At 34.3% G+C, this 26,182-nt stretch overlaps 1 protein-coding gene across 1 annotated transcript; it reads left to right on the top strand.

Moving 5' to 3' along the window:
• The first annotated feature begins 17,543 nt into the window (after positions 1–17,543).
• LOC124363976 (farnesol dehydrogenase-like) lies at positions 17,544–24,979 on the top strand. Its single transcript, XM_046819246.1, has 6 exons — positions 17,544–17,686; positions 18,451–18,625; positions 19,397–19,526; positions 20,269–20,395; positions 23,601–23,735; positions 24,853–24,979. Exons 1-6 carry the CDS (start codon positions 17,555–17,557, stop codon positions 24,898–24,900), a joined length of 747 nt encoding a protein of 248 aa, XP_046675202.1. The 5' UTR covers positions 17,544–17,554; the 3' UTR covers positions 24,901–24,979.
• The last annotated feature ends 1,203 nt before the right edge of the window (positions 24,980–26,182 follow it).

Raw genomic sequence — 26,182 nt, 5'->3', positions numbered from 1 at the left:
ACAAGAAGGCTGATAAGATAGTAGTTTGTGTAATTGAAGCTTTTATCAGCGCTTTGCCGACCCGGCTCTTTTATAACTAATCAAAACCATGATTACTTTTTGCTCATGTGCAAACCGCCAACTGATAACCGGTAAGGTAAACTTATTTCATTTCAATGCCGCTTAAAAAAAAAACTAAATCTGATAAAAATAGCCATAATTTGCTATGGTGACAAGGGTTGATTCAATATGAATTTTACGGTTAGCTCCTCTTAGTACAGCGTCTCTGATGACGAAACAACGTAAAAAATCCATTTTGAGGTTCTTCTTAACCGCCTTTTTTTAGATCTCTTCAAACAAGCACGATTCCAGATTTCAGGAGTAAACTTTGGAACAGCGTCGAAATCCAGACTCTGTACTAAAGAGAAGGTGAACTGGAGCAAAACTCAACATTCACATTGTTAAAAATATATAGAAGTCTTGTTAAAAAAAAAGAGAGAGAGAGAGAGAGAGAGAGAGAGAGGAGAGAGAGGGGGGGAGAGAGGGAGAGAGAGGGAGGGAGAGAGAGAGAGAGAGAGAGAGTGTTGTAAGTCAATTTACAAAAATCAAATGATTTTATTCCTTACAAAAATAACAAAGTTAATAATGAAGGTTAAAATTTAGTAACGCAAAATATTATATGCTTTGCGAGGGTAAAAAGAGAGTGAGAGTAAAATGTTGACTGAGTTGGTTTTAGTTTAAAGTTGGTAAATGACGCTAAATAATATGGAAAATAAGATACTGCGACTTCATTTTTGCGCGTGTGATTTCAGTGTGTTTCTAGAGAAGAGTTTTTTAAGTTAACCTAAAAGAAGAAAAATTGATTTTACAAGACTTTATACTATTAGAGCTCTAAATGTCTGTGTATATGTGCATTTAGTTCTGTACATACTATGGTTTTTTGTATCTTTAGTTAATATAAAGAAAAAATTTCTAAAAGTTTGTCCTTAAATATATAAAAATCCTCACCACACTATAACACAATTTTAACGAAACTAGTATATGCGTATTTACTCTACTACATCGTGATATCTGTGACAATAGGATCGTAATAAGTGCACTCACGAAAAGAAGCGTACAAGTTGATAGAGTTACAAATACGTTCTTGAGGTGTTTATATTGAAACATCAGTTAAATGTAATTATTTTAATACTTATAATAGCGAATGCAAATCATGTATAAATAGCAAGTATAATCATTCTGAAATGCCTACACAATCGGTGTTGGTAAAATATTATGATTAAACGTAATTAATCTTCTGTTTCTGGTAATAATCAACCTTCTCCACTAGATGCACTCATCCACGTTGTGCGTTTATCAGTTCGCTTTAATTTTTTATACCACAAAACCTATTTTACTACATAACTACACGTAAGACCTTAATTAGGTAGCTCTTCACTCAACACCAAATTAACAGTGCTAAATATGAATTTTTATACACTTTATATCTCAAGATCAGTCACTTGCCTGTCTCTCTCAAGTATACAGAGATAATATTCACGCTAAACCTGTTGTTATACAGTTACCAAGTGGTTGCCATGACAACGGACCGCAGTAGCTGCATTATGAATGGCTCTGCTGTCTGGCTGTTCCTCCTAACGGCAACCTCCCCAACCGTTCACTGTCTGTTGGATACTATAATTAATTGTATCAAGTACGAGTGGTTAAATGTGCACACATCCTTGAACAGTACACTCAAATAAACGTGAGGATCCTATATAAGCCTATCCATAGAGAATAACAAATAAAATAATCTCTTCAAAATTATAAGTTGCATCAAAGCAGTGAATGATTTTTTTTTTAATCAAACACCTTGCACAAATTGAGTATGAAAGAGCGTAATGAAATTGGGTAAAACTTTGGTTGTTTGAAGATAGAAGGAAGTAAACATTGCTAATGGCGCAGTATATCTCTTACGGTGGTTATCGCGAGAGGCTGCTGGTTGGATGGGTGACCACTGAGCGATCCTGTCCTTGCAAGCAGTCCGTCTGCCCGGCCGCTGGTGGTGGTTCGGAAGTCACCTTTACTCCGTGGGTCCCCAGGTTAAGTGTGAGAGAAGGCTTCTTAGCCCTAATTTTGCCTTGCAAAATAAGATAATTCTTTACTTTACAAGCTTACATAAACTTTTATCGTTTACTTAACAATGTTTCATAAAAGCGCCCACCAATATTTTAACTCCACAAACAATTTTTAATCAAAGATTTATGGGAGGTAACTTATTTTAAATATATAATTAAAACGCATCAACAGTTTTCAAACATTTTCCATATTTTTATTATTTATTCTTCTTTATTAACACATATTGTTATTTCAAGATGAGTATTGCTTTAACAACTCGCCAACAGCTAGTAATAAGTGGAAGGAGTGTGTGTAGTTCAGATATATTTTATGTATGCACGGAATGAAATGTCAGTAAATTGTAACAAATATTCTTCCTACTTTACTTACGTCACAGGATTGTGATAGTTTTTCCTTTAAAATATAAGTAACAATGTATTCTCACAGTGACCTAGATAGTCTGGAATATTGTTATAACGACATTACACTAGTAGTAGAACTAACCTCCTCATGATTATATCATTAGTATAATGATAGGTATATTAGGATTTAACGCAAAAGTAGTCTTTGGTAAATTAACAGTTTTCTGTTTACGTATAAACACATTTCATTTGACCTGCATTATTAACTTTAAAATTATACCAATATTGTTCCGTTACAATATTAAAATTAATTAATAATCTGCATTTATTATTATAGGGCAATGCATCTCATAAAAATGTATAATATACAAATAATACATTGAATTATTCATTATGTCATATTTTATTTTCAGTATCAAATTAGAGAACATAATTATAATAAAAACATATGCATTATCTTTCCAAAAATAATTTATAACTACTTAAACACTTAAAAGGACTAAAAACATCCAAACAATAAATATACAACAATCCGTAATAAATTTCAAAAAGGAGATATCTTTCTAACCAAAATATAACATTATAATAAATAATATAATAAAGAACACAATAATATAACACAAAATGCTACGAAAATTGCGTATATTAAAACTTAAGTAACATTCAGCAAGTTTATGGCTGATTATATAACAGAGATTAAAGAGAGGATGACATATTACTAATATAAATAGTTTTATATACAATTTATATAAAACTAACAAAGGAAAATGTTTCCCATTACATAATTTGTGCATGCTATAAGAAGGATTTAAGACGAATAATCACTTATAAATTTTCTTTCAAAGGTATTAAAGTTGAGTTTTTTATTCTCACAGACAATCCATTGTGGAGACTGTAAAATTCAGCCCATTGTGATGGGGCTGGATTCCAGTCAAATGAAAGGAGTTTCCAATAAATTACAATAACGAGTATCGAATAAACGTATCACAGTTCTACATTGATAAGATTATTTTTTCTGTGTGTAACAATAAAAAAATGCATAACATTTCAGAATTAATAAACAAGGGTTTACAATGTGAGTCGTATTCGGCTTCATTGCTGATTCTTGGAGCTTTTTTGTATCAACAAGACTTCAGTTGCTTCTCCTGAACTTCCTCAGAAAACTATACCATAACTCAATATAGACTGGAAAAGGTCAAAATTTCCTTTTCTGATATAATTGGACGACATGTTTAATTTTTGTGGGGAGCCCAAGCCAGCTGCCGGTCCATAATTACTCGTAAAAAACTTCCATACTGGCAGAAACAATGTCACCTGGTAACAATCGTAAACTATAAAAACTATTTATTTTCTAATTAAATTGATTAGCAGAAAACCATATAAAAGTATTTTTGATAAGGTCATTAACATTATCCCTAAGCAAATTGATGTCAGACCCTGTTGAAAGAAGAGTGGTGTAATTTGCACATATGTAGGACATTGCTTTGTAGATCATTTAGTGAGATTAAGAATAAAAAAGGACCAAGCTACACTTAAAAACATTGACAGACACTACTTGATGAAGATTTAAAATAAGCACTTCATTTCTGTTGCGTTACCTTGTAGATAAACTAATTTAGCCAGCCCAGCTGTTGACCAGCACTTCAGCACCTCAAAACTTATTCTCTACCCACTCGAAAGCTGCAAGTATATCTTTGTATTTTCTCATATCAGCTTTCAATGCATACAGCTACCCCGGCTCTTTAGACAGATTTGCAGACAGTCTCTAGTAAGCAAATATTAATCACAAGGACGGTACATCACAATAAAACGATCCACTGAACAAAATGAAAGTAGTATATGTCATTCGCCCCCAAAGTAAAAGCCACGTTAGGATAAAGTTCACAATACGTCGGATATGTAGCTACTATGGCTATATTTAACTATACCTGTATAATATTGTCAAAACTTATTGAAAATGTAATATCAGGTTTAACTACGTAGTGACTTGCCATTCCACGAAACCTATGTATCCTAACTTACATTAAAACTTTTCATTACTTTACATCGATTTCAATAAAAATATAGGTTAACCCACGAGGAATGGACATGAGAATTGAAATAAACTATATATGGAAAGTATTTTGCAAATTCAAATTTTTAATTGTAAGAATTACCTCCATCGTCTCCTGCCTCCTGGCCAGCCCCACCACAACCATCCCATGATGGACCAGAGCCTGAGCTATAGCAGCCCCTATACCTGCACTGGCCCCTGTCACTATAGCAACCTTACCTTTCCACTACCCTAGCTCTTTCGTAAAAAAGGAGTGTTGATAAGATAGCAATGTTTAACTGTAACTTTAATCATCATCATGCTGACTCAGTTTCTTTAAAACAAATCTAAAGCGTGATTGTTTTACGTCCGCATCCCATATTCAGTCCCAGGTACTTATACAGTTCACTATCAGTGTTATGTGGAAAGACTCCAAGACTGTTTCTGATGGAGTGGAGTAAAAATTTCATTGTTCTAGAGTCTCTGTTTTTATTCGAGAAGTTCTGTATTCAACACTGGCAGTTTAAATCCATCCCACTTTTAAATACCTGGTATTGGCCGTGTTTGTTATACTGTTATAAAACACTTGAGCGAAAAGGTGTAATTAAAAACACTATTTTAAAACAATGACAACTTGGCCTGTCGTAACACAGTTATCAAGCGGTTGCCATGGCAACGAACCACAGCAGCTGCATTATAAATGGTGTTACTGTTCGGCTGTTCCAGCTAGCGACAATCTCTAGACCTTTATTGTTTTTATGAAATCATTGTACTTTAGACGATGTTTCAGGATCATCGTTTATGAGTTCCTTTTTCATTTTCAACTATTTCCATGCTTATCAAGTACTTAAGAGTACTTTATTTAACTTTGTTTACAATATTCCCATACTAATATCCCAAATAAGTACAACCCTAAGTACGGCCACTGTTCTTACGAAACAGTCCTTGCATTTCACAGTAGTATTTACTTGCATTTAAGTAAATCCAAAAATTTACAGTGTTGTTATAACAAAACAAAACAATTTTTTTATAATCAAGCACAGTTCATATAAAAATATTTTATATAATCATACACAATAAACAATTCTTAGATTTCTTTTATCACAAGTTAGGGTAGACATTCTTGGCAAATTTTAGAGATATACAAAATTCATGAATGGTAACAAATATTATTACATATATTCGAAGTAATAATCAATACGTTACCATGTTATTCATTATAGTTGACAATATTTTCTAGCTAATAATGCAGGTGTTCATTCCTTTGAAGGATACTACAGATATTTGCGATATCCTTAACCTATGCTCACAAATACATAAGATTATATAATATATAACGGCTAAGGAACTGACATTAAATAATTTATTCAAGTACTGTGATAATTAGGCAAGTATTTAACACGTTACTAAGAATTATTGTGACAAGAGGAAAACACAGTTAAACCATGGCGACGGATACAATGGATACTACTACCTTCACATCCTCAGACAATTTGATTACCCAATTGGGCAAATCTTGTCAGAGGACTATTGTAGTCGAAGTTGGTGGAGTGATGCCTTCGATCAAGAAGTTCGCGAAATCTAGTGTTGGTGGGGCCTCTAAATTCAACCTCGGCCAGAAGATCTCAGTACTACACCTGGCAGTGCAGATCGTGTGGATTAACGATCTTGCAAAGAAGCAGAACATCGCCGACTTCACATCGCTGGACGAGAGATGGAAGGTGAAGTTCTCTGGCGATGTCGTTAAAGGGAACCTCCAGGAAGCCAAATCCAAGCCGGACACCAACCAGCCGAATAAATCGGCACTGAAGAGCCTCCAATCCATTTGAAAGCCGATAGTGTAAAGGGATCACACTGACTAGCATACTCTACAATGGGTATACTGCAAGCCAGCTGTACAGAGAGCGGAGAGCAGCAGGACTGTGTGTGCGTCTAGAAAATCTAGAGATGAATCCTAGCACTCGGTTTGCTTGGTTGCAGACATGATCGTTGTCAAGGGGAAACCCCCAGGTCCTTGTCAAATCGAACGCTTAAGATGTTGTCAGATCTTGTAGCCAGAGTGTTAGTCATGTCATGTAGTATAAGTGAAAAATTGGATATCTGATCCTACGAATGGTAACGATAGAGAATTTGCTTGGAATTACAGACATTAAGCAACAAACTGAAGAAAACTTATATTTTTACATGTAACCACTTTTACCTCAGATTATCTTACTAAAACGTTGAAGAAATACGTTTCTTTAGATATTTCTTCCTAGTTCTAGGATAAATATCTGTCTAATATGTACCTGATATTATCCCAATAATGTCGTCCTTACTAGAAAAAGGTGCAATAGAGGCAATTTATTCGTCTTAATTAGTGAATTAATAGTGGGACTATAATTGATATTTATAGTCGCTAACTTATCTATAACAGATCATATATATATATATATAAATATATATATATATATATATATATATATATATATATATATATATATATATATATATATATATATATATATATATATATATATATATATATGTCCACGAATACGTACGTTGAAGTGTGTAAATAAATGTTAGAAAACCCTGAAGACATGACTTTATACCATTATTATTCCATCCAGGAAAAATTGAAAAATCAGCCTTGACTCTGGTATTATTTTTTTGTTTCTGACCATGCAATTGTTTTCGGATTCAGCACAAATTCAAGTTTGGCTATCATTAAATTTGTCCCTTTCATTTAACAAGTTTTTAAGATCGGACTTGTTTGATCCTTTTCAACCAATTTGGTATACCGAAATTATTTTAAGGTACATTGGTACTGTAAGAGTAACGACTAGTTAAAATAAGCCCTTCACCTTCCATTTTCCAAGTTAAGGATTCCATTACTCTTAGAGAATGATGTATTCTTAACGTCTACGAGTATTAGTTACCTTCCCTTGTAAATACACCAGTACCTCGGTAACCTCGGGTAAATACAAGAGACTGTGTAAAGGCACGTGAAGGTAATATAGCTCGGTAATCGATACCGTTATACTACTCAGGGCGAGACTGACGGTTGATGTCTGTGTCAATGTCGTGACGCCTCGTCAGCGTCGTGACGCCTGCCACGTGTCACGGGCATTGTCCTTGTCAATAAACTGAGTGTTTACCTCATCCACAGTTTGTTGGATCTACGAGTTCTATATTCTAATACGAACTAGCTTTTGTGGCCATCAAGATCACTAGCAACCTGATGTCATCTGTAGTGCTGATATCCTACAGGCAGGTATTTAGAAGGTCTCTGGCAGGGAGATTTGTTGAAGGTGGAAATCGTTGCTCTAATGTCCGTGTTCAATATTTTAGAACAATTTTACAGACTTTGAAGTGCAGCACCACATCACTCTGAGGCGCGAGCTTCTGGAATCTGGTAGTTCCTGACTTCTGAGAGCTTTTATCTTCTTGGAACTTCTGGCATCTATGTATTATAGATCTATGGGAGTTCCCGCCACTAGAAGTTTACAACATGTCGAAGAATCTGGCCTCTGATAGTTACCAGATTTTGGGAGTTCCTGACATCCTAAATCTAGGGTTATGGAAATCACGAAGACTGGAGGATACCAAATTCTAGAAGTTTTAGGACTCTAGAAGCTGCAGGTCCATGGGAACTCCCCTCCCTTCCAGTGAAACCCCGGTTCTTAAGAGCTCAAATAATAATAAATAACATATCACTAAGATACTCGATATGCAACAGTATTTTATTTCTGAATGTAAGGAGCATATTGATCACGTTTGCAACAAAAGTTCCTCAGACATTTATTTTCTGACATCGTTTCAACATCAGTACAACTAGACTACAAAATATAGTGTAATCTAATTAAAGAGATACTCCCATTGCCTCATTAGATGCACAATTGAATGCACATTATTGTTTTGGATACAATTCTTAAGCAACTCACCTTTTCCACACATAACGTAGCTATCGCAGGAAGGGTTAATTTAATTTAATGTGAATGTTGAGTTTAGCTCCAATTTACCTTCCTCTCAGTACAGCGTCTGTAATCTGACTAGAGCTAAATTCAACATTAGCATTGATAAATCAACTCATCCGCCATCATTTAAAGAGGTAAGAAACATTGTAAGATAATTTAGCAAAACATCTCATTGCGCTTTTTCATAATTAAAACACTGGAAAATTAACTCGCTTATCATCAATTACCGTAATAGCTTAGAAAGTAAAACAATACCTCTTATACTTTTACGTATAGCATTAGATAAACTAACTCATTTACTTATCATTACTAAGTAGGCTACAGGATTACTGACAAAGAAAGCTTTGATGTGCTTTTATATGTACAGTACATATAATTGTAATCAACTAACTCATTCTGTCATCATTAATTAACAGAAGTAGGAGATCATTTCCAAACCAAAATAGCTTTGAGTAAAGCACTTACTAAATCTTAATTCATTAATTATTTATTATATTACTTACTGTGACTTTCGAGACATAATTAGGAAAACGCCGTACTACAAGTACCGTGGTACTGTAGTTAAGGAATAAACATTGTTAACCTTTTCTCAAATACGTTTTAAGTCAATTTACATTAGTATAGAGTTTTTAAGACTATCTAGAAATGGGTTTGAAAGATTGGTGTATCAATTTTAAAATGTTTTCTTAGTGTAACTAGCTGAAATTTGCCTGCACCAAACTGGAATCATATAGCTATATGTGTATACTTAAAAACTCTCGTTACTGTCTTAAGTATGTATTGAAAATATTCATTGTGCATTACGCAATTTAATTCGTGAAAAGGCGGTAGAAAAATACAGAAAGAATTAAGAAAAACGATATAAGAGTGACGTTAAGAAATTAATTTTTCATACCAGCATGACTTACTGTTTCTATCTTCCAAATATGGTATAGATTAAGGAATACCCTAACTCCTTCAAGATTCTGTAAGCGGTTCGCCACACAAATTTGTATGGAAAAGCGTAGAATAATTTGAAGGAACTTTAGTATACATGAAACAAATGAAAGCTTCTGTGTTTTTATACGAAAGGTTGCACAAAGTTGCTAATCAATTTAGCTTAATTAAAGAAAGGGATAGTTACTATTTTTTATTTAAGATTTTTTTACCACTTAAAAACTTAACAAAAAATTCGTCAACACAAGTGGCCTTCTTCGGTATGCATTGCTCTAGTTTTGATAACTACAAAAATGTGTTTTCTCACAACCTTATTCCACCTGTAATGTTTAAAACTACTATTAAAAATGCAAATGTTTGGTTTTAAGCAGAAACCTTTAACTCCACGACATAAAGGATACGTACACATGAATACTTCCATAGTTCTATGAACAGAGGCTCCGTAAATAAAATGGTAAACCCATCCCGAATAAGAGACCATTTCACCAGTAAAATATCAGAGCAGTCGAAACATATTGTCTTTTCGAACAATATCCTTATTCTTGCAACTTCTCAGTTTCATGATATTTGGTTATTAGCTGGTTGTACAGGATTTACTAGAAAACATGGAGAAAGGAAGTCAATGTGCGTTAATACAGCTTACTTTTATAAATATACTTTACATTTCTTTACTTTTGAGATTGAGTGGTAGAGATGGCTTTACAGGCCTAGCCCCTCCTATTTAATAAAGCATTTTTCATTACATTTGTTTTTACTCTCGTCTTTCGCCATGGGGAGCAGTTATTCACTAAATAATATCGCTTTACTTGAAAAATACGATAATAGTAACATAAAGACACAAAAATAAACAAAGATGTTTTAAATGTTTCTTTTACTCAATGCTTGGTTCGGTATCCGAGACTGGGCTTTCACCAGCGCCAAATCACTTTATTGATAACTCCACTCCCCCCCCCCACCATTCCACTCCAATCCATCCTTCACCTTGACAAGTGCTATGACGTCAACATACATGTCATGTGACACTTCACACCTTCCTTCGCTCATTCCCTGGCATAGAAAATATGTATACGTATATTTCTGGATGAGATAAAAAAATACGTCTGAGGACTCATACATAACTGGTGCCAAGATTCAAAGTTATTGAATCATTAGTTCTCAGATTTCGTTGAAATCACTTTATTGATAACTTCTCCCCCCTACACCGACCATTTCACTCCAATTTATCCTTCACCTTGACAAGTTCCATGACGTTGACACAAATGTCACTTGACACCTCACGTATCCTTTCCTTTACTCCTTGCTATAGAAAATATATGCGTATATTTTTGCTTGTCCTCAAAATAAAATTATACGTCTGGCAACTTATTCACAAGTCAAGAAATAATTTCGTTGAAATCACTTTAATGAAAACCCCTCTCCCTCCCTCCGGCCATCTCTTACCCAACCGTCATTCACCTTGATAAGTGCCATGACGTCGACATAGATGTCAGGTAACAATTCATGCATTCCTTTGCTCATTTTCTGTCATAGAAAATATGTATATGTATATTTCTGGATGTTTAAAAATTGAAATAATGTATCTGGGAACTCATACATAATTCCCAATGTCATTGAATCATTGGTTCCCAAATATCGTTGCATGTACCGATAGTCCAACTCTTAAAGGATTCATGCCATGATTCGATTTTATTATTTTAAAATTCGATTTAATCATTTCTTCAAGCATTTCAGGTGAGTAGACATTGACACTTTATTTAGCATGTATCCTACATCATGTAAGCATAGCATGTAAGATACATCATGTAAGCATAGCATGTAAGATACATCATTTAAGCATAGCATGTAAGATACATCATGTAAGCATAGCATGTAAGATACATCATGTAAGCATAGCATGTAAGACACATCATGTAAGCATAGCATGTAAGATACATCATGTAAGCATAGCATGTAAGATACATCATGTAAGCATAGCATGTAAGATACATCATGTAAGCATAGCATGTAAGATACATCATGTAAGCATAGCATGTAAGATACATCATCCTGGTTATGTGTAAACTGAGCAACTTTACATACCACTATATGCTGACAAGAAAAACATTTTAAAGGTGTCAAATATGTATGTAAAGTAAAGTAAGATGTCTTATTTTACCAGGCGAAATTTGGGCTAAGAAGCCCTCTCTAACACTTAACCTGGGGACCAACGGCTTAAAGGTGACTTCCGAACCACCACCAATGGCCGGGCAGGCGGACTGCCTACAAGGACAAGATCGCTCAGCGGTCACCCATCCAAGCAGCAGCCACGCTCGACGTTGCTTGATCTGGTTATCTCGTGACAAACGTTGTACCCACTACACTACGCCATTGGCAATGTGTTTCATCTTGCGGTTTGAATAAGGTTTTTAAAACAAGAAACATCATAAGCAATATTAAGCATGTACGTTAAATCAATCAAAACCCATTTCCCTTAGTTAACAGTTAAATTATACTATTTGAGGAAATATAAGTTTTTAGTAGATAAAAAACTGGGCACAATACGAATATATTGTATTACCCACAAAATTAAAAATGTTCCTTATTTATTGCTGTATATAAACTCCATAACTTCACAGCGCCAACGAAATGCTTAACAATATCAAGAAATAAAATGTGAGTAAATAACAAAAGAGAGTAACAACAAACAAATACGTGGTAGTAATTAAAAGTCATGCAAAAATTTTTAAATGATTAACAAAAAATGGTGGGATACAGAGAAATAATATATTACGAACAAACAGCAAAACTAATATCTAATGGATTATTAATACAACTGGACAATAGATAAACTCCAACAAATACGTAATATTAACACCAACAATAATATTAAACTCAACCATAATATTAATAAACTTAACTATACTCGTACAACGACTATAGATAAAGCAAAATAAATTGAAAATGTAATGATATATTAATAATATGAAAACAACAAAGGTACATACAGTAAATATTAAGGAATATCCTCACCAGAAGAGCATCCTTCCTCCTAGAAGGAAGAAAATGACTCATGGAAGTAATTCCTCCTATTAAAAACAACAAAGGTGCAAAATGATCAATTTCTTTACTTGGAACAATGTGACTACCACAGTTGCAGCATGTACTGGGATATGGCTGACGGTGGACTCAGCATACGTGTGGGAATTAAGTGAATTAAAGAAGGATAATATTGTGTGCAATGCTTAAATCCTATAATTCTGTTCTGTCCAATTTTATTTATTAATTCCTAATTTACACTTGCTATTTTTATACTTTTTATAGCTGTCACAGTTTGTACTTGTGTTTAAAGTCACGCTTTTCCATGGGATAAAATTAATGGAATTAGCTGAGGAAAAGAAACGTGTGTTAGCATCAAGAGATCTAAAAATTTATAGAACTTGATAAACTGTGAATGGCCTACAGTAGATCGTAGATCTGGTAGATTTGTAATGTGAATTACGAACTTCGGAAACAGTCTCCTCAGGATTTCTCTAGCAACAAATGAGTGTGACAAGGGACATATTGCAGCAATGAGTGCGAGAGAGAGGGAAGATTCTGGCTGGTTCCCATGGCGACGAGCTTAGCTCTGACAAACCGCAGTCTTGCATTATGTATCAGATGTCTTTGTAACTTTCTGGATTCAACATCACTTCATGTACTTATAGAGGTTTCGTGCAGTACTCTCGCCATTCATTTCCTTGTATTTGGCAATGTGGTTGATGTTTATTACATTAAAGAACAAGAGGCAGGTACTGTACACATGTTACTTTTAAGGGAAATACGATGTAAAACATATTAGTGCCTACTTACATATCAGTTTAAAATGTTACGTTGTAATGTTACACAAAGTTATCAAGCATCAATCACCATCTATGTTCGATTGGCTTGAAACAAGGTTTTACAATTATAACAATACCTGTATACTAAAACAATCATATTTATCTGCATCCTCTAAGTGCTTCCCTATGCAACATTGTTATTATCTTCAGCATTACGTATATTTTATACTTGGTTTGTAATGCTGTTAACTCTAATCAGTGCTTTAAAAAATACCGTTATTCTGAGCGTTTATCAGTTTAATCCAATTTTCGGAATTACTTTTATCTATGAATAATTTATTAAATAACTGATAAATAACTCATCTAATATCTAAACATATAAAGTACTTATTCACCCAGAAGGAAACACTTCTGGTTAGTTTATACCTTCCAGTCGAACCTACCACTGGGCACAGCAAAAACCGATGTGTCACTTAAATCTGGGCAACCGTACAGATGTCGAGATTCTGGGGTGCAAGGATCATTCGATAGGTCTAGTCTACTGCGGGAGAGGACTGTTGAAGTTTGTGGAGTTCGTTCCCTAAGTATCAGTTCTTGCTAGCCTCAACAAGGACGTGCCACCCCTGTGCCTACTTTGACTGGAGAGGCTGGTTCAGAGCTGGCCTCCCATTCTTCCTGGGGGACATGACTTTGAGACTAGTACCCTAATTCTTCCTCATGGATCTCGATAGGAGGCGTCCCCTATCCCCTAACCTTATCCATCCAGAATATCCTGTCACTCCAGAAGCAGCGCTAAGGTTCTTATAGGACTAAGTGTAACTTATAAGCTTCTTGTTCTAAGAGAACAAAAAAACAACAAAAAAGTACTTATTCTGTAGAGAAGTTTGTGATCGTACGTTACACAATAAAAAAAACCAAAAAAGTGGCATGAACTAGACCACAAAATTGGTTCAACAAAGTTTTATAGCTTACTATAAATATAATTAACTTTGATAAACTCGAGGACTCCTGCTGTAGCGGGTGCAACTCTGAACCACACATTGCAGCTTCTCCATCCACTATTCTGCGGCTCCCTGCATACCAGGAACTCATCATCGTCCTGCAAACAGTTTAGAAATCGACGAGTTTGCAGCTACATGAATGGTGGATATAATTATTATGTTTATGCCAATAAAGGCCTTGCAGTCGTTGGATCCTTCCCCTGTCCATACTTGACAAACCAATTCCTGGAGTGATAGGTTTCGCTAATTCTCAGCCAACTAATTATTCATTCATTGTTCATTGACTGATCTTTAGGAGTTTCTGGAAGCAAATCTCTAAGTTTTGAACACTTTTAGTTCATCCATTGCTCTTTGGGTTGTACGTGACATGTGGTCAGATAGTAAGCTTATTACTATTTATTTTAATGCCAAAAGATTCGAATTTGATGGCCAAAGCCAATTCCTGATACGCTCACGCTCACGCACACACATCATTGTCTTTGAGGACCTGTTCACAAGTCTGAAGAACTGCATGTATGACTGTGAATAAGCCTACGGTAGATGATTCTGACCTTACCAGAACGCGTTGTAAAATCACAAGGTTCAGCAGAAGCAATAAGTTCAAGCTTATAGTCCTAAGGCAGCTGACAATGCATATGAGTATTATTGGGCAATACAAAGCTGCACACAACTGGGCATATGATGTGCACAAGTTCAACAAAACAGGTCATAAGCAAATACCCTGAGAACTTCCGTGGAATATGATTGTTGGTAATGATGTTTCACTATTCATCTTAATGCCCCAACCTACGTTTTGAAAACTGAGATGACTATCCAATCAGTCACATTCTTGTTGTCAAGGTGACATTGATATATTTCAGCAACCATCATAACCTCATACCTGATCGGACACTTGCGATTAGCTAGTCATTTCAGGAGAACTCAATCTGCTTTGATCCCATGCATAGAATAAATTAGTAAACAGATTTGAAAGGTTCATAATGTTGTGATTTCTTTCAGAATCCAGACAACAACTTAAACGGAAATCGTATTTCAATAGTAGAAGAATATGACGCAAACTTACCGATTTCTCTGTTATCACCAAAATCGCAGGTAAAATATCTGAGTTGGTTTTATCATGATTGTGTTGTTACTTTGGGTAGTGGTTGAACCTCATTTGACAACTTTTCAACTATTGTTCTATTGATTTTCTACCATTCTCCCTCTTTTTTTTACTTTACTTATGTAATTTCTCATATCACAAATTTAGTTTTAACAAGATGACAAGCATTCAAAAGCCACAGTGGTTTATCTTACAGCTCAATCCCACTTGTTTAAAATACCAGTATTTTCATAGATGAAAGTGCCCTTACAGATGTATAAATTAATCATTATTATAAAAAGTTTGAACCAGTGTGTTACTGGATTTAATGTTACTTCAAAATATTCCTGTTTTACTTTCCACATGGTGACAAATTTAGTATGTTTTTATATGTTTAAGAGAATCCCGTTCTTCAGTTGTTCTTTTCTTCAAGTAAACGTTCCAAAAAGGTATTATTTACCCTGTTCTTTCATTTATATCATTATTAATGTACGAAACTTTTCTTTTAGTTATTTTACTTGTTTATTTGAACTAAATTCAATGTTTGGGTTGCATTGCATGCATAGGAAGGCTGCGTTATTCGTATGTATTTAATGATTAAGAAACTAACATTTAACAGTAGAAGAAGTAAGTGACTACAGATTTATACAAACACATTATCATTATGTGTAAAAAAAATGTAAATATATGGCGTTTCAGAAACTATCAACTGCTCTCTTGTTCAGGTGATAATACCTTAAGCTTGTGCAGGATTGGTGTTGAGGTGTAGAACTGTTACAAGTACCACGAAAGGACCATTACATGCTACTGTGACAGCAGTACAAACAATAATTTACTTTAAAACCGTTTAATTTCAATGCCATGGTTTGTATATATAAAAAAAAAAAACCATTTAGTACTGTGATACTTTTCTAAATTGTTACGTTTCATTAGAATATTATTAGACTTCAGCAACTTCAGCAGCTTCAGCTTATGCAGTCGATGGTTTTTTTCCGTCATTTATTACTGCTATCCAGCCTATGGTAACAGCATCTCGCGGGGGGACGTAGAACGTATTCAGAGACTTCAAAACTCTGCGGTGCGTTTCATTTTCAACTTGAAACGTTTTGATCACGTGTCCCCCTTTCGAGATGCTGCCAGCCTGCTACCAGTGGAGTCCGTTTGCAGGATGTTGACTTGCTCATTGGTCCACAAGGTCCTATCACACCAGGAACCGCTGTACCTGAGCGGGCGGTTGTTGTTCCGGGAGGGGGTCTCGCAACGCAGTACCCGCCATGGCTACCTTCTTGACTTTCGAAAAGTCAGGCATGAAGTCGGGAGGAAAAGTTTTTCGTATTTCGGCCCTAAATTGTACAATGACCTCCCCCTTAGCCTTAAGCAATACAGTTGCAATTCGTTTTAAATTAAAACTTAAGGACTACATATGTGTTGATAAATAACGTATTTAAGTTGTTGGTGTATAAGTTTTAGTATTTAGTATAATCCAATGTTGTTCCAATTTTAGTTTTAATCACAAATCTTTGTTATTTAGTATTTAAGGCCATTAAATGACTTGAGTTGTTCTGCAAAACAGTGTATGTACTGAGAAAAGCTTGTAAATAAAGGCATTTTGATTTGATTTGACTTATTAGTCAGATCTAAGCCAAAAACATTAATACATAATTATTATTCTTTTAATTAATTTGAAACCAGACAGTAAACATTCTTATTTTATAAATAAGTCAAAAGTTGCTGGTGCCATCTTTGCAGGGGCAACTGTGTAGAGCTGTAACAATAAAATCGCATTTAATTATAAAAAATTTATAAAATTTTGAAGAATTTGGATACACCAACTAATTTTGTAAGTGCAACTAGAATATTGTTTTATTCCCTAAACAAATTTGTTAACTAAAACAATGTGTATTCTTTTTTTAACGAGAAATTTAATATAAAAGAATTAAGCACTACGAGAATATCTTGTGTTTATATCCAAATGTGTATATTTTCTACACCAATGTCAGTAAACACACAAATCTAAGACATACCTGTCGTAGTGATAAACATAAAATACAAAGCATTATTGGAAATTTACAATGTCTCATGATTAAAAGTTAAAGTAATACGTAATAGTAAATAATACTGGGTATATCATACGTTAAGAAACACAAATAACATAGTACATTGTATTTCGTTACTCTACAGTGACTACAAAATTGTAACAAACGTGAGATTTGGCTTGTAGACGTATAAAACAGAAGAGATAAAGCAGCAATATCAGACGATAGATAAGAACTATCAGCTGTTATCTGAAAGCTTTCGAACCAGTGAGTGATGGATCAGTGGAAAGGTAAGGTTGCTATAGTGACAGGGGCCAGTGCAGGTATAGGGGCTGCTATAGCTCAGGCTCTGGTCCATCATGGGATGGTCGTGGTGGGGCTGGCCAGGAGGCAGGAGAAGATGCAGGTAAACATTTGCCTTATTAAACATAGACAATTTTAAAAACGAATAAGTATTATTTTCGGGTATCTGAAATGGTCAATTTCTTATAAGAACAGCATGTTTGTTGTATCGATCTAATTATTATGTATTTCACAATGAATTATATCATATATAGAAGATGTTGGCAGACTTGCTTGTTCCGGACAGGACAAATAGTTACTGAACTTTGTTCTATATAAATGTCCTCGATGGTTCTCATTCCTTGATTTGCTGGCACAGATACATCCTGAAAACGCAGTTCGATACACTGGCCTTTATCAATATAAACAATCTTTCAACGTCACTATTAAACTATTTATTATTCAAGCCATTATAATACTGTTAAAACACTAATATACCACAACGATCACTGATAATAACCTTGAAATAAACCACTGGATACGTGCTTGATCACATATTGAAGATGTATACTAATAGATAGATCTAAACTAAATAGCTAGGTACTATGTACCCTATCGTAACCCACTGAAAATCTTAAAGCACTATATTAACCTACTGTATCTATTTGCTGTATTTGAAAAATACAGTCTTGTAGAGATATTTTTAACGTTCTATGTAATATGTTTCTTTCACATTATAATACTTACAATTGATTAATTCGTGGCATAAGAAGTCTTATGTTGTCTCATCTTTCTTTTTTATCTTACCTTCTTGGTATTGTATCTTCAGAATGTTAGATGCTCTAAGACATGTAATGCTTGTAACATTGACATTACATCTATTTTTAGGCTATTGCTGACGAACTTGCCAAAGCCAACGAGCCTGGGAAGCTCTACGCTGTGAAGGTGGACTTGAAGAGCGAAGAGGATATCCTGGCTGCGTTCGAGTGGGTGGATAAAGAACTCGGAGGAGCTGACGTGCTTGTGAACAACGCTGCGTATCTCAAAGCAAGTTTTTTGAAAGGTAACTTTTGCTTTATAATCCACACATAATGTAAGAATAGGATAACCGTCCCTGTTGCATTGTCCGTAGCAACCAGTTTAACCATAAACACAATGTCGCAGAGGTTTCATTGATGAATTTACCAATGTCGATATCCCCAAAAATTATGGTCACCGCAAATGGGGAATCCCCTATTTCAACAACCTATCTTACCTCCCTGCACCAGAACCGAAAGTAAGTGATATCCTACAGGGACGTCATCTGACACCTTCAAATGGATTGCGAGGTCCCTGAGAAGAATCTCTGAGCGAGAGATGGCCATTCCAGAGAAGCAAGTAGGCTTCAATGGAAGGATGAACATAGATAATTATTTGAATAACGAAATATTCTTATCCTACGATACTTGTTACATCGAACTCGTTTTGTTAAGAATCCATACTTTTTTGTAGCTCTTAATCTAATGAACTATACATAATAGGATTCTTAATATTTGACAGTTACGAAGGGAGTGCGTAACCTGTAAAACATTCAAGACATTTATATTGTTAGTCTCTTACCCATAATACTGAGTGATTGTCAATTGTATTCTTATTTATACATTTCGGTTATCGGTGTAACCTGTATTTTCAGTAAGTTTTCTATTTTACCTTCGTGTACCGATGCGTTGTCACCTTTTTTACGCCAATCCCTTATGTATTTTCCTTCCTTTCATATTCTCCAGTTGTACTTCTAGATGTATGGTTTACATGTATTTTTTCTTATTAATAACTAAAAGAAGACATGATGTGATAGATGGAAAGTCGGAGGACTGGAGAAGTATGATCGACATCAACGTGTTGTCAGTTTGCATTTGCACCAGAGAGTACCTCAAGTCTATGGAGAGACGGCAGAACCAACACGGGCACATCTTCATCATCAACAGGTGAGTGTGTAGTGTTGCCACCCATGAGTCAACCATCGGTCTATTCATACCTTAGTGAATTTGTGTGATTTTAATCCTCCTAGAAAAATATTATCTAAATATGGTCGGTGTTGGTTTTGTATTTAATTCGTTTATCTGTATCCAAGTAATATTTAGTTGAGTAGTATACTGTATATTCTTACTTTTAAGTGAGACCAGTCTCCTTAGATCTACACAATTTTTGTAGCCTACAACAAACTCAAGAAGAATGTGTCATCCAATAGAACCTGGTAAACATGTTTGCATTTATGCCGTAATGTTCTCAAATTCGCCGACCCGTTCTTGAATAAAAGTTCCATCCGTTCTTCACCATAATCCGTTTCCCTATGATAAACTCAGAGCCTCAGGAGATCTAATAGTTAATTGGACAATATACGTAATTTATCAGTAGTTGCTAAGACTAGAACTGGACGTTTAAAAATGTCAAGGACTGATGACATCTATCTATAGTGTAGGGTCTTCCGGTCTTTGGCAGTCAGAGACATGAACGAGTAGTTCTTCTACATAATTGCCTTAGGTACGGGTGATTTGTACATTTGCCTGCCAATATGCATTTTTCCAGAGTTTGCTCTTACACACTACTACAGGTCGATGTAACACAGAAATGTTTTTCATATTTGTTGAGGGAGTAGATTGCATAGAGACACATGCCTGTTTAACACAGAACCACGAACTTTAATAATGTTCCTTGTCAACTATCCAGTGTTGCAGGACATTCTGTAGAGGTATCCATAGCCGGAGTGTACTGCGGGACTAAGCACGCGGTTAGAGCCATCTCACAGTGCTTGAGAAGAGAACTGGCTGACAAAAACAGCACCATCAAAGTTACTGTGAGTATGCCGACCTATAGAAGTCTGTATGCGTTGGTATTTGTTATAAAATGTTGGAAATGCAATATTTTAAAAGTGTATCTTAGATGATATAAACTAGCTTCAAGAAAGAAATCAAACAAACAATAAAATTTCTATCAGAAAACCATTTTACACTTTCGAGATTTCAAAATGGAAAACAGTACAGAAAAGAGTTTTCGTCCATAACAAAATTATTCCCTTCATATTTCAGAAGGATCGGCTGTTGTTTTTTTTGTTGTTTTTTTTTATCTAAAAAGCGATTTTTGGATTTGTTCAATATTATTCTATAGATTATTAGCTTTAAAAAAAGTATCGTTCTAAATTTGTCGTTAACTACTTGTTGTTCTATAATAAATATTGTAATTGTCTGTATTTTAGTTTTATACACACTTATTTGTTATATTTCAAGTCAAAATTATGTTTTTGCTGCTGGCAGTCCTGGTCAAAAATAAAGCCACTTGAGCTCCTGTTTGGTTTATAAATTAATTTTCATTTTATACTAGCAGTTACTCACGGCTTCGCACGCAATTTCGTAGGGTTTTCATGTGTATGAGTACGACGGTATTGTTGATTTTGCCTTGATATCACGATCAAGAAAATATGTCAAAAGATCTATATTATTATGGTATGCCCAATGTACACGGCACACGTATTGTTTGTGCCGTTGTTGATTTTGCCTTGTTTTCCGCGATCAAGAAAATTTATACATACATAGGTCTGAGAGAACTACTTCTGTCAAAAGACAACTAAGATGGGTTTTATAACAGTCTTTAAGTATGTAACTTTGTCTTTGATATCTGCATTACAGTACCGATCTAGCACTTCATTCATGATGTTTGTTTAAAATGTATGTACAGTTAAAAGTATATTTTTACCACAACTTTTATCTGGATATTTTCTTTAAACAACGGTTGCAGATAAGGTTCATATAAGAAGTGATTTTACTATAAAGCTTATTCTATGATTTCAAGATTATAAATAAAAACAAATTGGAAATAGTGATTCAATTAATTAAACCTGTGGTTTTGCTGTAATAAAAATGTTTACACAGAACAGTTGATGACATTTAAAACAGTATTTCAATTAATAATATTTTTGCTGCAATAAAACTTTCCAGATCAAGGAGGAATCTTTCGCAACTTTAAAGACCAGTGGGCGTGGTCTGGAGAGAATTTCAAAGACCAGGCACTGTAAGAATGTCCATGTAAAGTTTCAGTACAATCGGTCCAGTAGTTTTTACGTGATTAAGTAACACATACGAACTCACACACACACACACACACACACACACACAAATACAGGTTTGTAGGAGACACACACACACGAACACACATACAAACACCATTTATAGATAGTATATATTGAAAGTGTGTCAACTAACTACAAGGAAAACGAAGTGATGTGCTAAAGATTAGAAAAGTATGGAATGTATGAGGAATAAAGTCACAAGATAAACTGAAATTTGGATAGCCGAAAATCCCCACGAGAAATTGGCAAAAAAACCTTCAATCACAAAATAGAGATTGGATGATGAGTGCAAGTCCCTAAGGGACTCAGAAGAACCGGTATTGCCGCTGGAATGCATTAAACATAGACTTTCTATGTCCGATTTATTATAACATTACAAAATCAATAAAAAACAAAATATTACAATATAAATGAAAACTTCTTTTTCTTACATCATAGTACAGACGACTGGGTTGTATATTACAAGAACTATAAGAGATATGTTATTAATATTAACAGAATTTTGTTTCTTTCACTGAGTGTCTTAAATCATAGAATATTCCAAAAGCAATTTATTAATTTTTCGAAGACTTTGTTAACCAACTCTTTTTTCAAAATTCAAAACAATATTTATCTTTGCGATGTTTAACTAGGCATTTTTAAATGTACTCCTGAATATACATTTAAAACAAAAACCTTGAAATCCTATCTTTATTTTTTCATTAAATATGAGGGACTAATGGAGGAATTAACATGGCAAGATAAGAGTGGCCGAAGCTCTACAATTCAGGTAGTTTAAATGCAAGAACAATGACTCCTTAAGAGCTCTTTTTGGATTTTAAAATTCCACGAATTTATCAGAAGAGCTCATGATATAAAACCCTACAATTTAATATAAAAATAACAATAATGAAATATTTAAAAATAATTGTCACATGCCATCTAATCTTCAGTGCTCAGAGCCCAGTCGAATTTTCTAGACTATGAGATTTATTTCTTCCTCAATATCTGACTTGTTGAAATGCTACTTATATAATTTTAAACATTTACGGCCATACCATATAATATCTGTATATACCCTGACTGATTAAAATCCAAGTGACCCATCATAAACAGCGTAAATCTATAATACTTTTGTGTAACAGAAATTTCTTGACATTCAATAGGGCCTTCTCATCTAACCAGTATATTCATTTTTTACTATCTATAAGTATCTATCATCGGTAAGTAAATTACTATATCAATTCGGTAATTATGAAAGTCACATTGCAATTTAAATTTCAATTCAATTAACACTGATGTTAATTATATGAGTTTACGACAAATGACTGTGTGATTGAGAAAAACAACGTTTTGTTAATTATTACTTCAACGTCGACATTAATAACGACTTTCCACGAACTCGTCAATGAAGTATAAAGCCTCATATATCAACGAGTTTTTGTTCATTTTTTGCAATGTTGTTTAATTATTTTACGTATTCAGGAGCCATGATTACCCGTACACAGTCAGTCTTAGAGATGGAAGTCGTTGAAGTTGTTCTGTTGGATATTTCCCAGTTAGGAGTCTTTATTTTCAGCTACTTTTTTATTCTGATATAGATAAGAGAACAGTGCGTCACAATATATTATTGATTTTCTGAACACATATAATTTTGGAAACCATGTATTAGTAAGCAAACAATCACTTGAGCTGGTAGAACACTGTGATCCACACACTAATTTAGAAAAAGACCTATAATATTATATTACTGACGGCACGGATTTCCAGCTGAGACACAAACGTTTCGTGGAACTTTCATAAGATTTAGTAAGACTGTTTAGCCCATTTGCATCTCTCTAGGGCATTACATGTTGTTGGTAGACATTTGAGATTTATATTCTAAGAAATAATTTCTAGCGTTTGAACGAAATTTCCGAGATTGTTTGCCAAAATATTATAGGCTTTGTGGTTACAGACCATCAGTCCTGGTTTGACGAAGACGGAGGCAACGTTGAGACACCTGGCACATTTGGGACTGCAGAAGGCTCTGGAAGTGACTGACGTAACCCAGGCTCTCGTCGATGTCCTTACGTCGTCTCCGGTCACTCAGGTATGTTATCTGAAGATAGATTGTCCTACTCCTGCCATGCCATTCCTCTGTGCCAGTCACAGTCCTCTACCACAGCAGACAGACCGTCCAGGAACGGCAGGAGCAGAAAGGCAATGAGGAAGTGGGAAGGTTGAGATCTTGAAGAGCGTCCAGTAACACCTAGGTTACTGACCTCGCGAGTATATTTGTTTGAATATAACGCAGCTGATGGATAAATTACACTTTATGAATGGCAGAACGAAATACTTGTTCAAAGAGATGCCTATAGTCTGTAAGCCTTAATCTGCCAGTTATATGGGCCACTGGCATGTACGAGGATCTTATAAAACAGAAAGAGGGGGAGTTGATACAGTACAAGGTCGATGGTACTGATAAAAAGTGCTACGGTCACAGACAGGATTTGAACCCGCGCTAACTCTAACTCTGATCCATAGTCTGACGACTTAGACTCTTAATTACTTCTGTAGTTTCAGTCACTATGAAGATGAGTACATGACAAGCATATTTTTGCTTTCATAATCCAACCACAGTGATATCGAAGATATTTATTTGACAATAAGTCGTCGTCAATGCACATGCATGGTAATGGAACAAGCTAATTTCAAAACCGTAAAGTACTGTGAAAATATGTTAACTTATTATTTTTATTTTACTTTCGCCAGGAACCTCTTTCATGTCGTACTTTAACTGTCAACAATATTATAACTAAATATAATATATTTTGTGTGTTTGCTCTACCATGCCATATGAACAATTGCGTCTAAACCTATTGGCTTTAATGAAAATATAGATGAGGGGGAATTCCGAATTCCGTATCTACCTTCAAAACTGTAACAAAACACATACGGTATTCTGTTTGTCTGTTATAGTCTCAGACACACCTCGTACAAATAGCTAAGTAAACAAGGAATTTCAGTTAATTGTTATCTAACATTGAGTGATTAACGTTATGTATACCTCGTAAATGTTTAAAAGCTACTATTGAATTGTCAAAAAGCTGTGAATTGATAAAACAGGGTGCAGTTTTGTTGATCGAGTTAATATACGTTTAACTCAAACCTTACGTACCGTACTGCTAATACTTCTCTAAACAATACATTCATTTGGTTTTTTCCAGATATGTGAAGTGATACTGACTCCAATCCCAAATATGTCAGTGTATTGAGGAGGAAGACTACACCCATCTTCATTGTTAGTTTCAATGTTAAGAGGATCTTGAAAAATAAAAAATCACAGTGCGTTTGTTTTGAAGTATTGATAAATAGTACAACCCATAATGATACATCGTACTGTTACTATTACTACATAGCTCGCAATTACATTTGTGTCTCAAGTCTTTAATTAAAATGAATAAAGTTACTTTATTGATTTGCGAATTATAATATAACGTCTACTCTACCATGTAACCTCAACCTGTACGAGTACATTACACAACAAAACACAGACATGTGTTCGTTTACGTTTGTTATTTTTATCTGCATTTTTCTTTCCTTCATATTTACTTTTCTCGTGTGCAATTTTTATTTCTTAATGTATACACAATTTTACAAACGCTTAGTGCGTAAAGAATAAAAGCTTTTACATAATCTATTTATAACTGTCTTCTTGTAACGTCTGTATGTTTTCTTTTATTTTTAAGTTTATGGTTATTTACAGTTGAAGCTTATAATGCTTTATGTGTTTATGTGCAGACCACCGTAGTGCTGTATAAACTTTCAATGATTATGGTATAACTGGAGTTAATAAACTATGAAATAGTATAGCATTGTTTTAATAATATCAGTTTTGAAACATCAAAATTAATTGCAAATTGGAACCAATATAAATTAACCAGGTCATTTTGGTAATCTAAGAGCCTTTGTGTGCCTTTTGCATCATATATAATAAGAATATATATAAACAATAATTAAACTCTTTATATATTCGTAAATAATATATCGCATATAAATGATTATAAAAGTACCTACAGTCATTCTTGTTGATTATTTTTTACCCGGTCACAGAGTAATAATTTGTGTGCTATTTACCAATTTATTATCTATATTATAAAATGGAAACAGCGAAACCAATGATTATAAGTGTTAGAATTCTGAGCTGTACTTAATGAAATAAACAAGCAAGTTAGTGTTAGAATTCTGAGCTGTTCTTAATTAAATAAACAAGCAAGTTAGTGTTAGAATTCTGAGCTGTTCTTAATGAAATAAACAAGCAAGTTAGTGTTAGAATTCTGAGGTGTACTTAATGAAATAAACAAGTAAGAAACATCAAAACCATGTAATAAAATTCTGTAATAGATCAAACCCAAAAGTTTAAACTATATTGTGATAGATAAAATGTGTACTTACAATAAAATTTGCTCATTTAAAAGTTCAAAGTCAAACTCTTCTCGAACAGTTTCTACAGATCTCCTAATGAATATTAATCGTCAGTTCAGTAGTTATTTAATA

Source organism: Homalodisca vitripennis, chromosome 5, assembly GCF_021130785.1.
Source record: "Homalodisca vitripennis isolate AUS2020 chromosome 5, UT_GWSS_2.1, whole genome shotgun sequence".
Classification (NCBI taxonomy): Eukaryota; Metazoa; Arthropoda; class Insecta; order Hemiptera; family Cicadellidae; genus Homalodisca; species Homalodisca vitripennis.
Note: the sequence above shows the minus strand (reverse complement) of the source record. Positions and strands in the feature narration are given on the sequence as shown.

Coding starts and splice junctions, on each gene's coding strand:
- LOC124363976 (XM_046819246.1), top strand. CDS start 17,555: ATGGATCAGTGGAAAGGTAAGGTTGCTATAGTGACAGGGGCCAGTGCA. Junction 19,527..20,268: donor CACATCTTCATCATCAACAG/GTGAGTGTGTAG, acceptor TCAACTATCCAG/TGTTGCAGGACATTCTGTAG. Junction 20,396..23,600: donor ACAGCACCATCAAAGTTACT/GTGAGTATGCCG, acceptor TTGTGGTTACAG/ACCATCAGTCCTGGTTTGAC.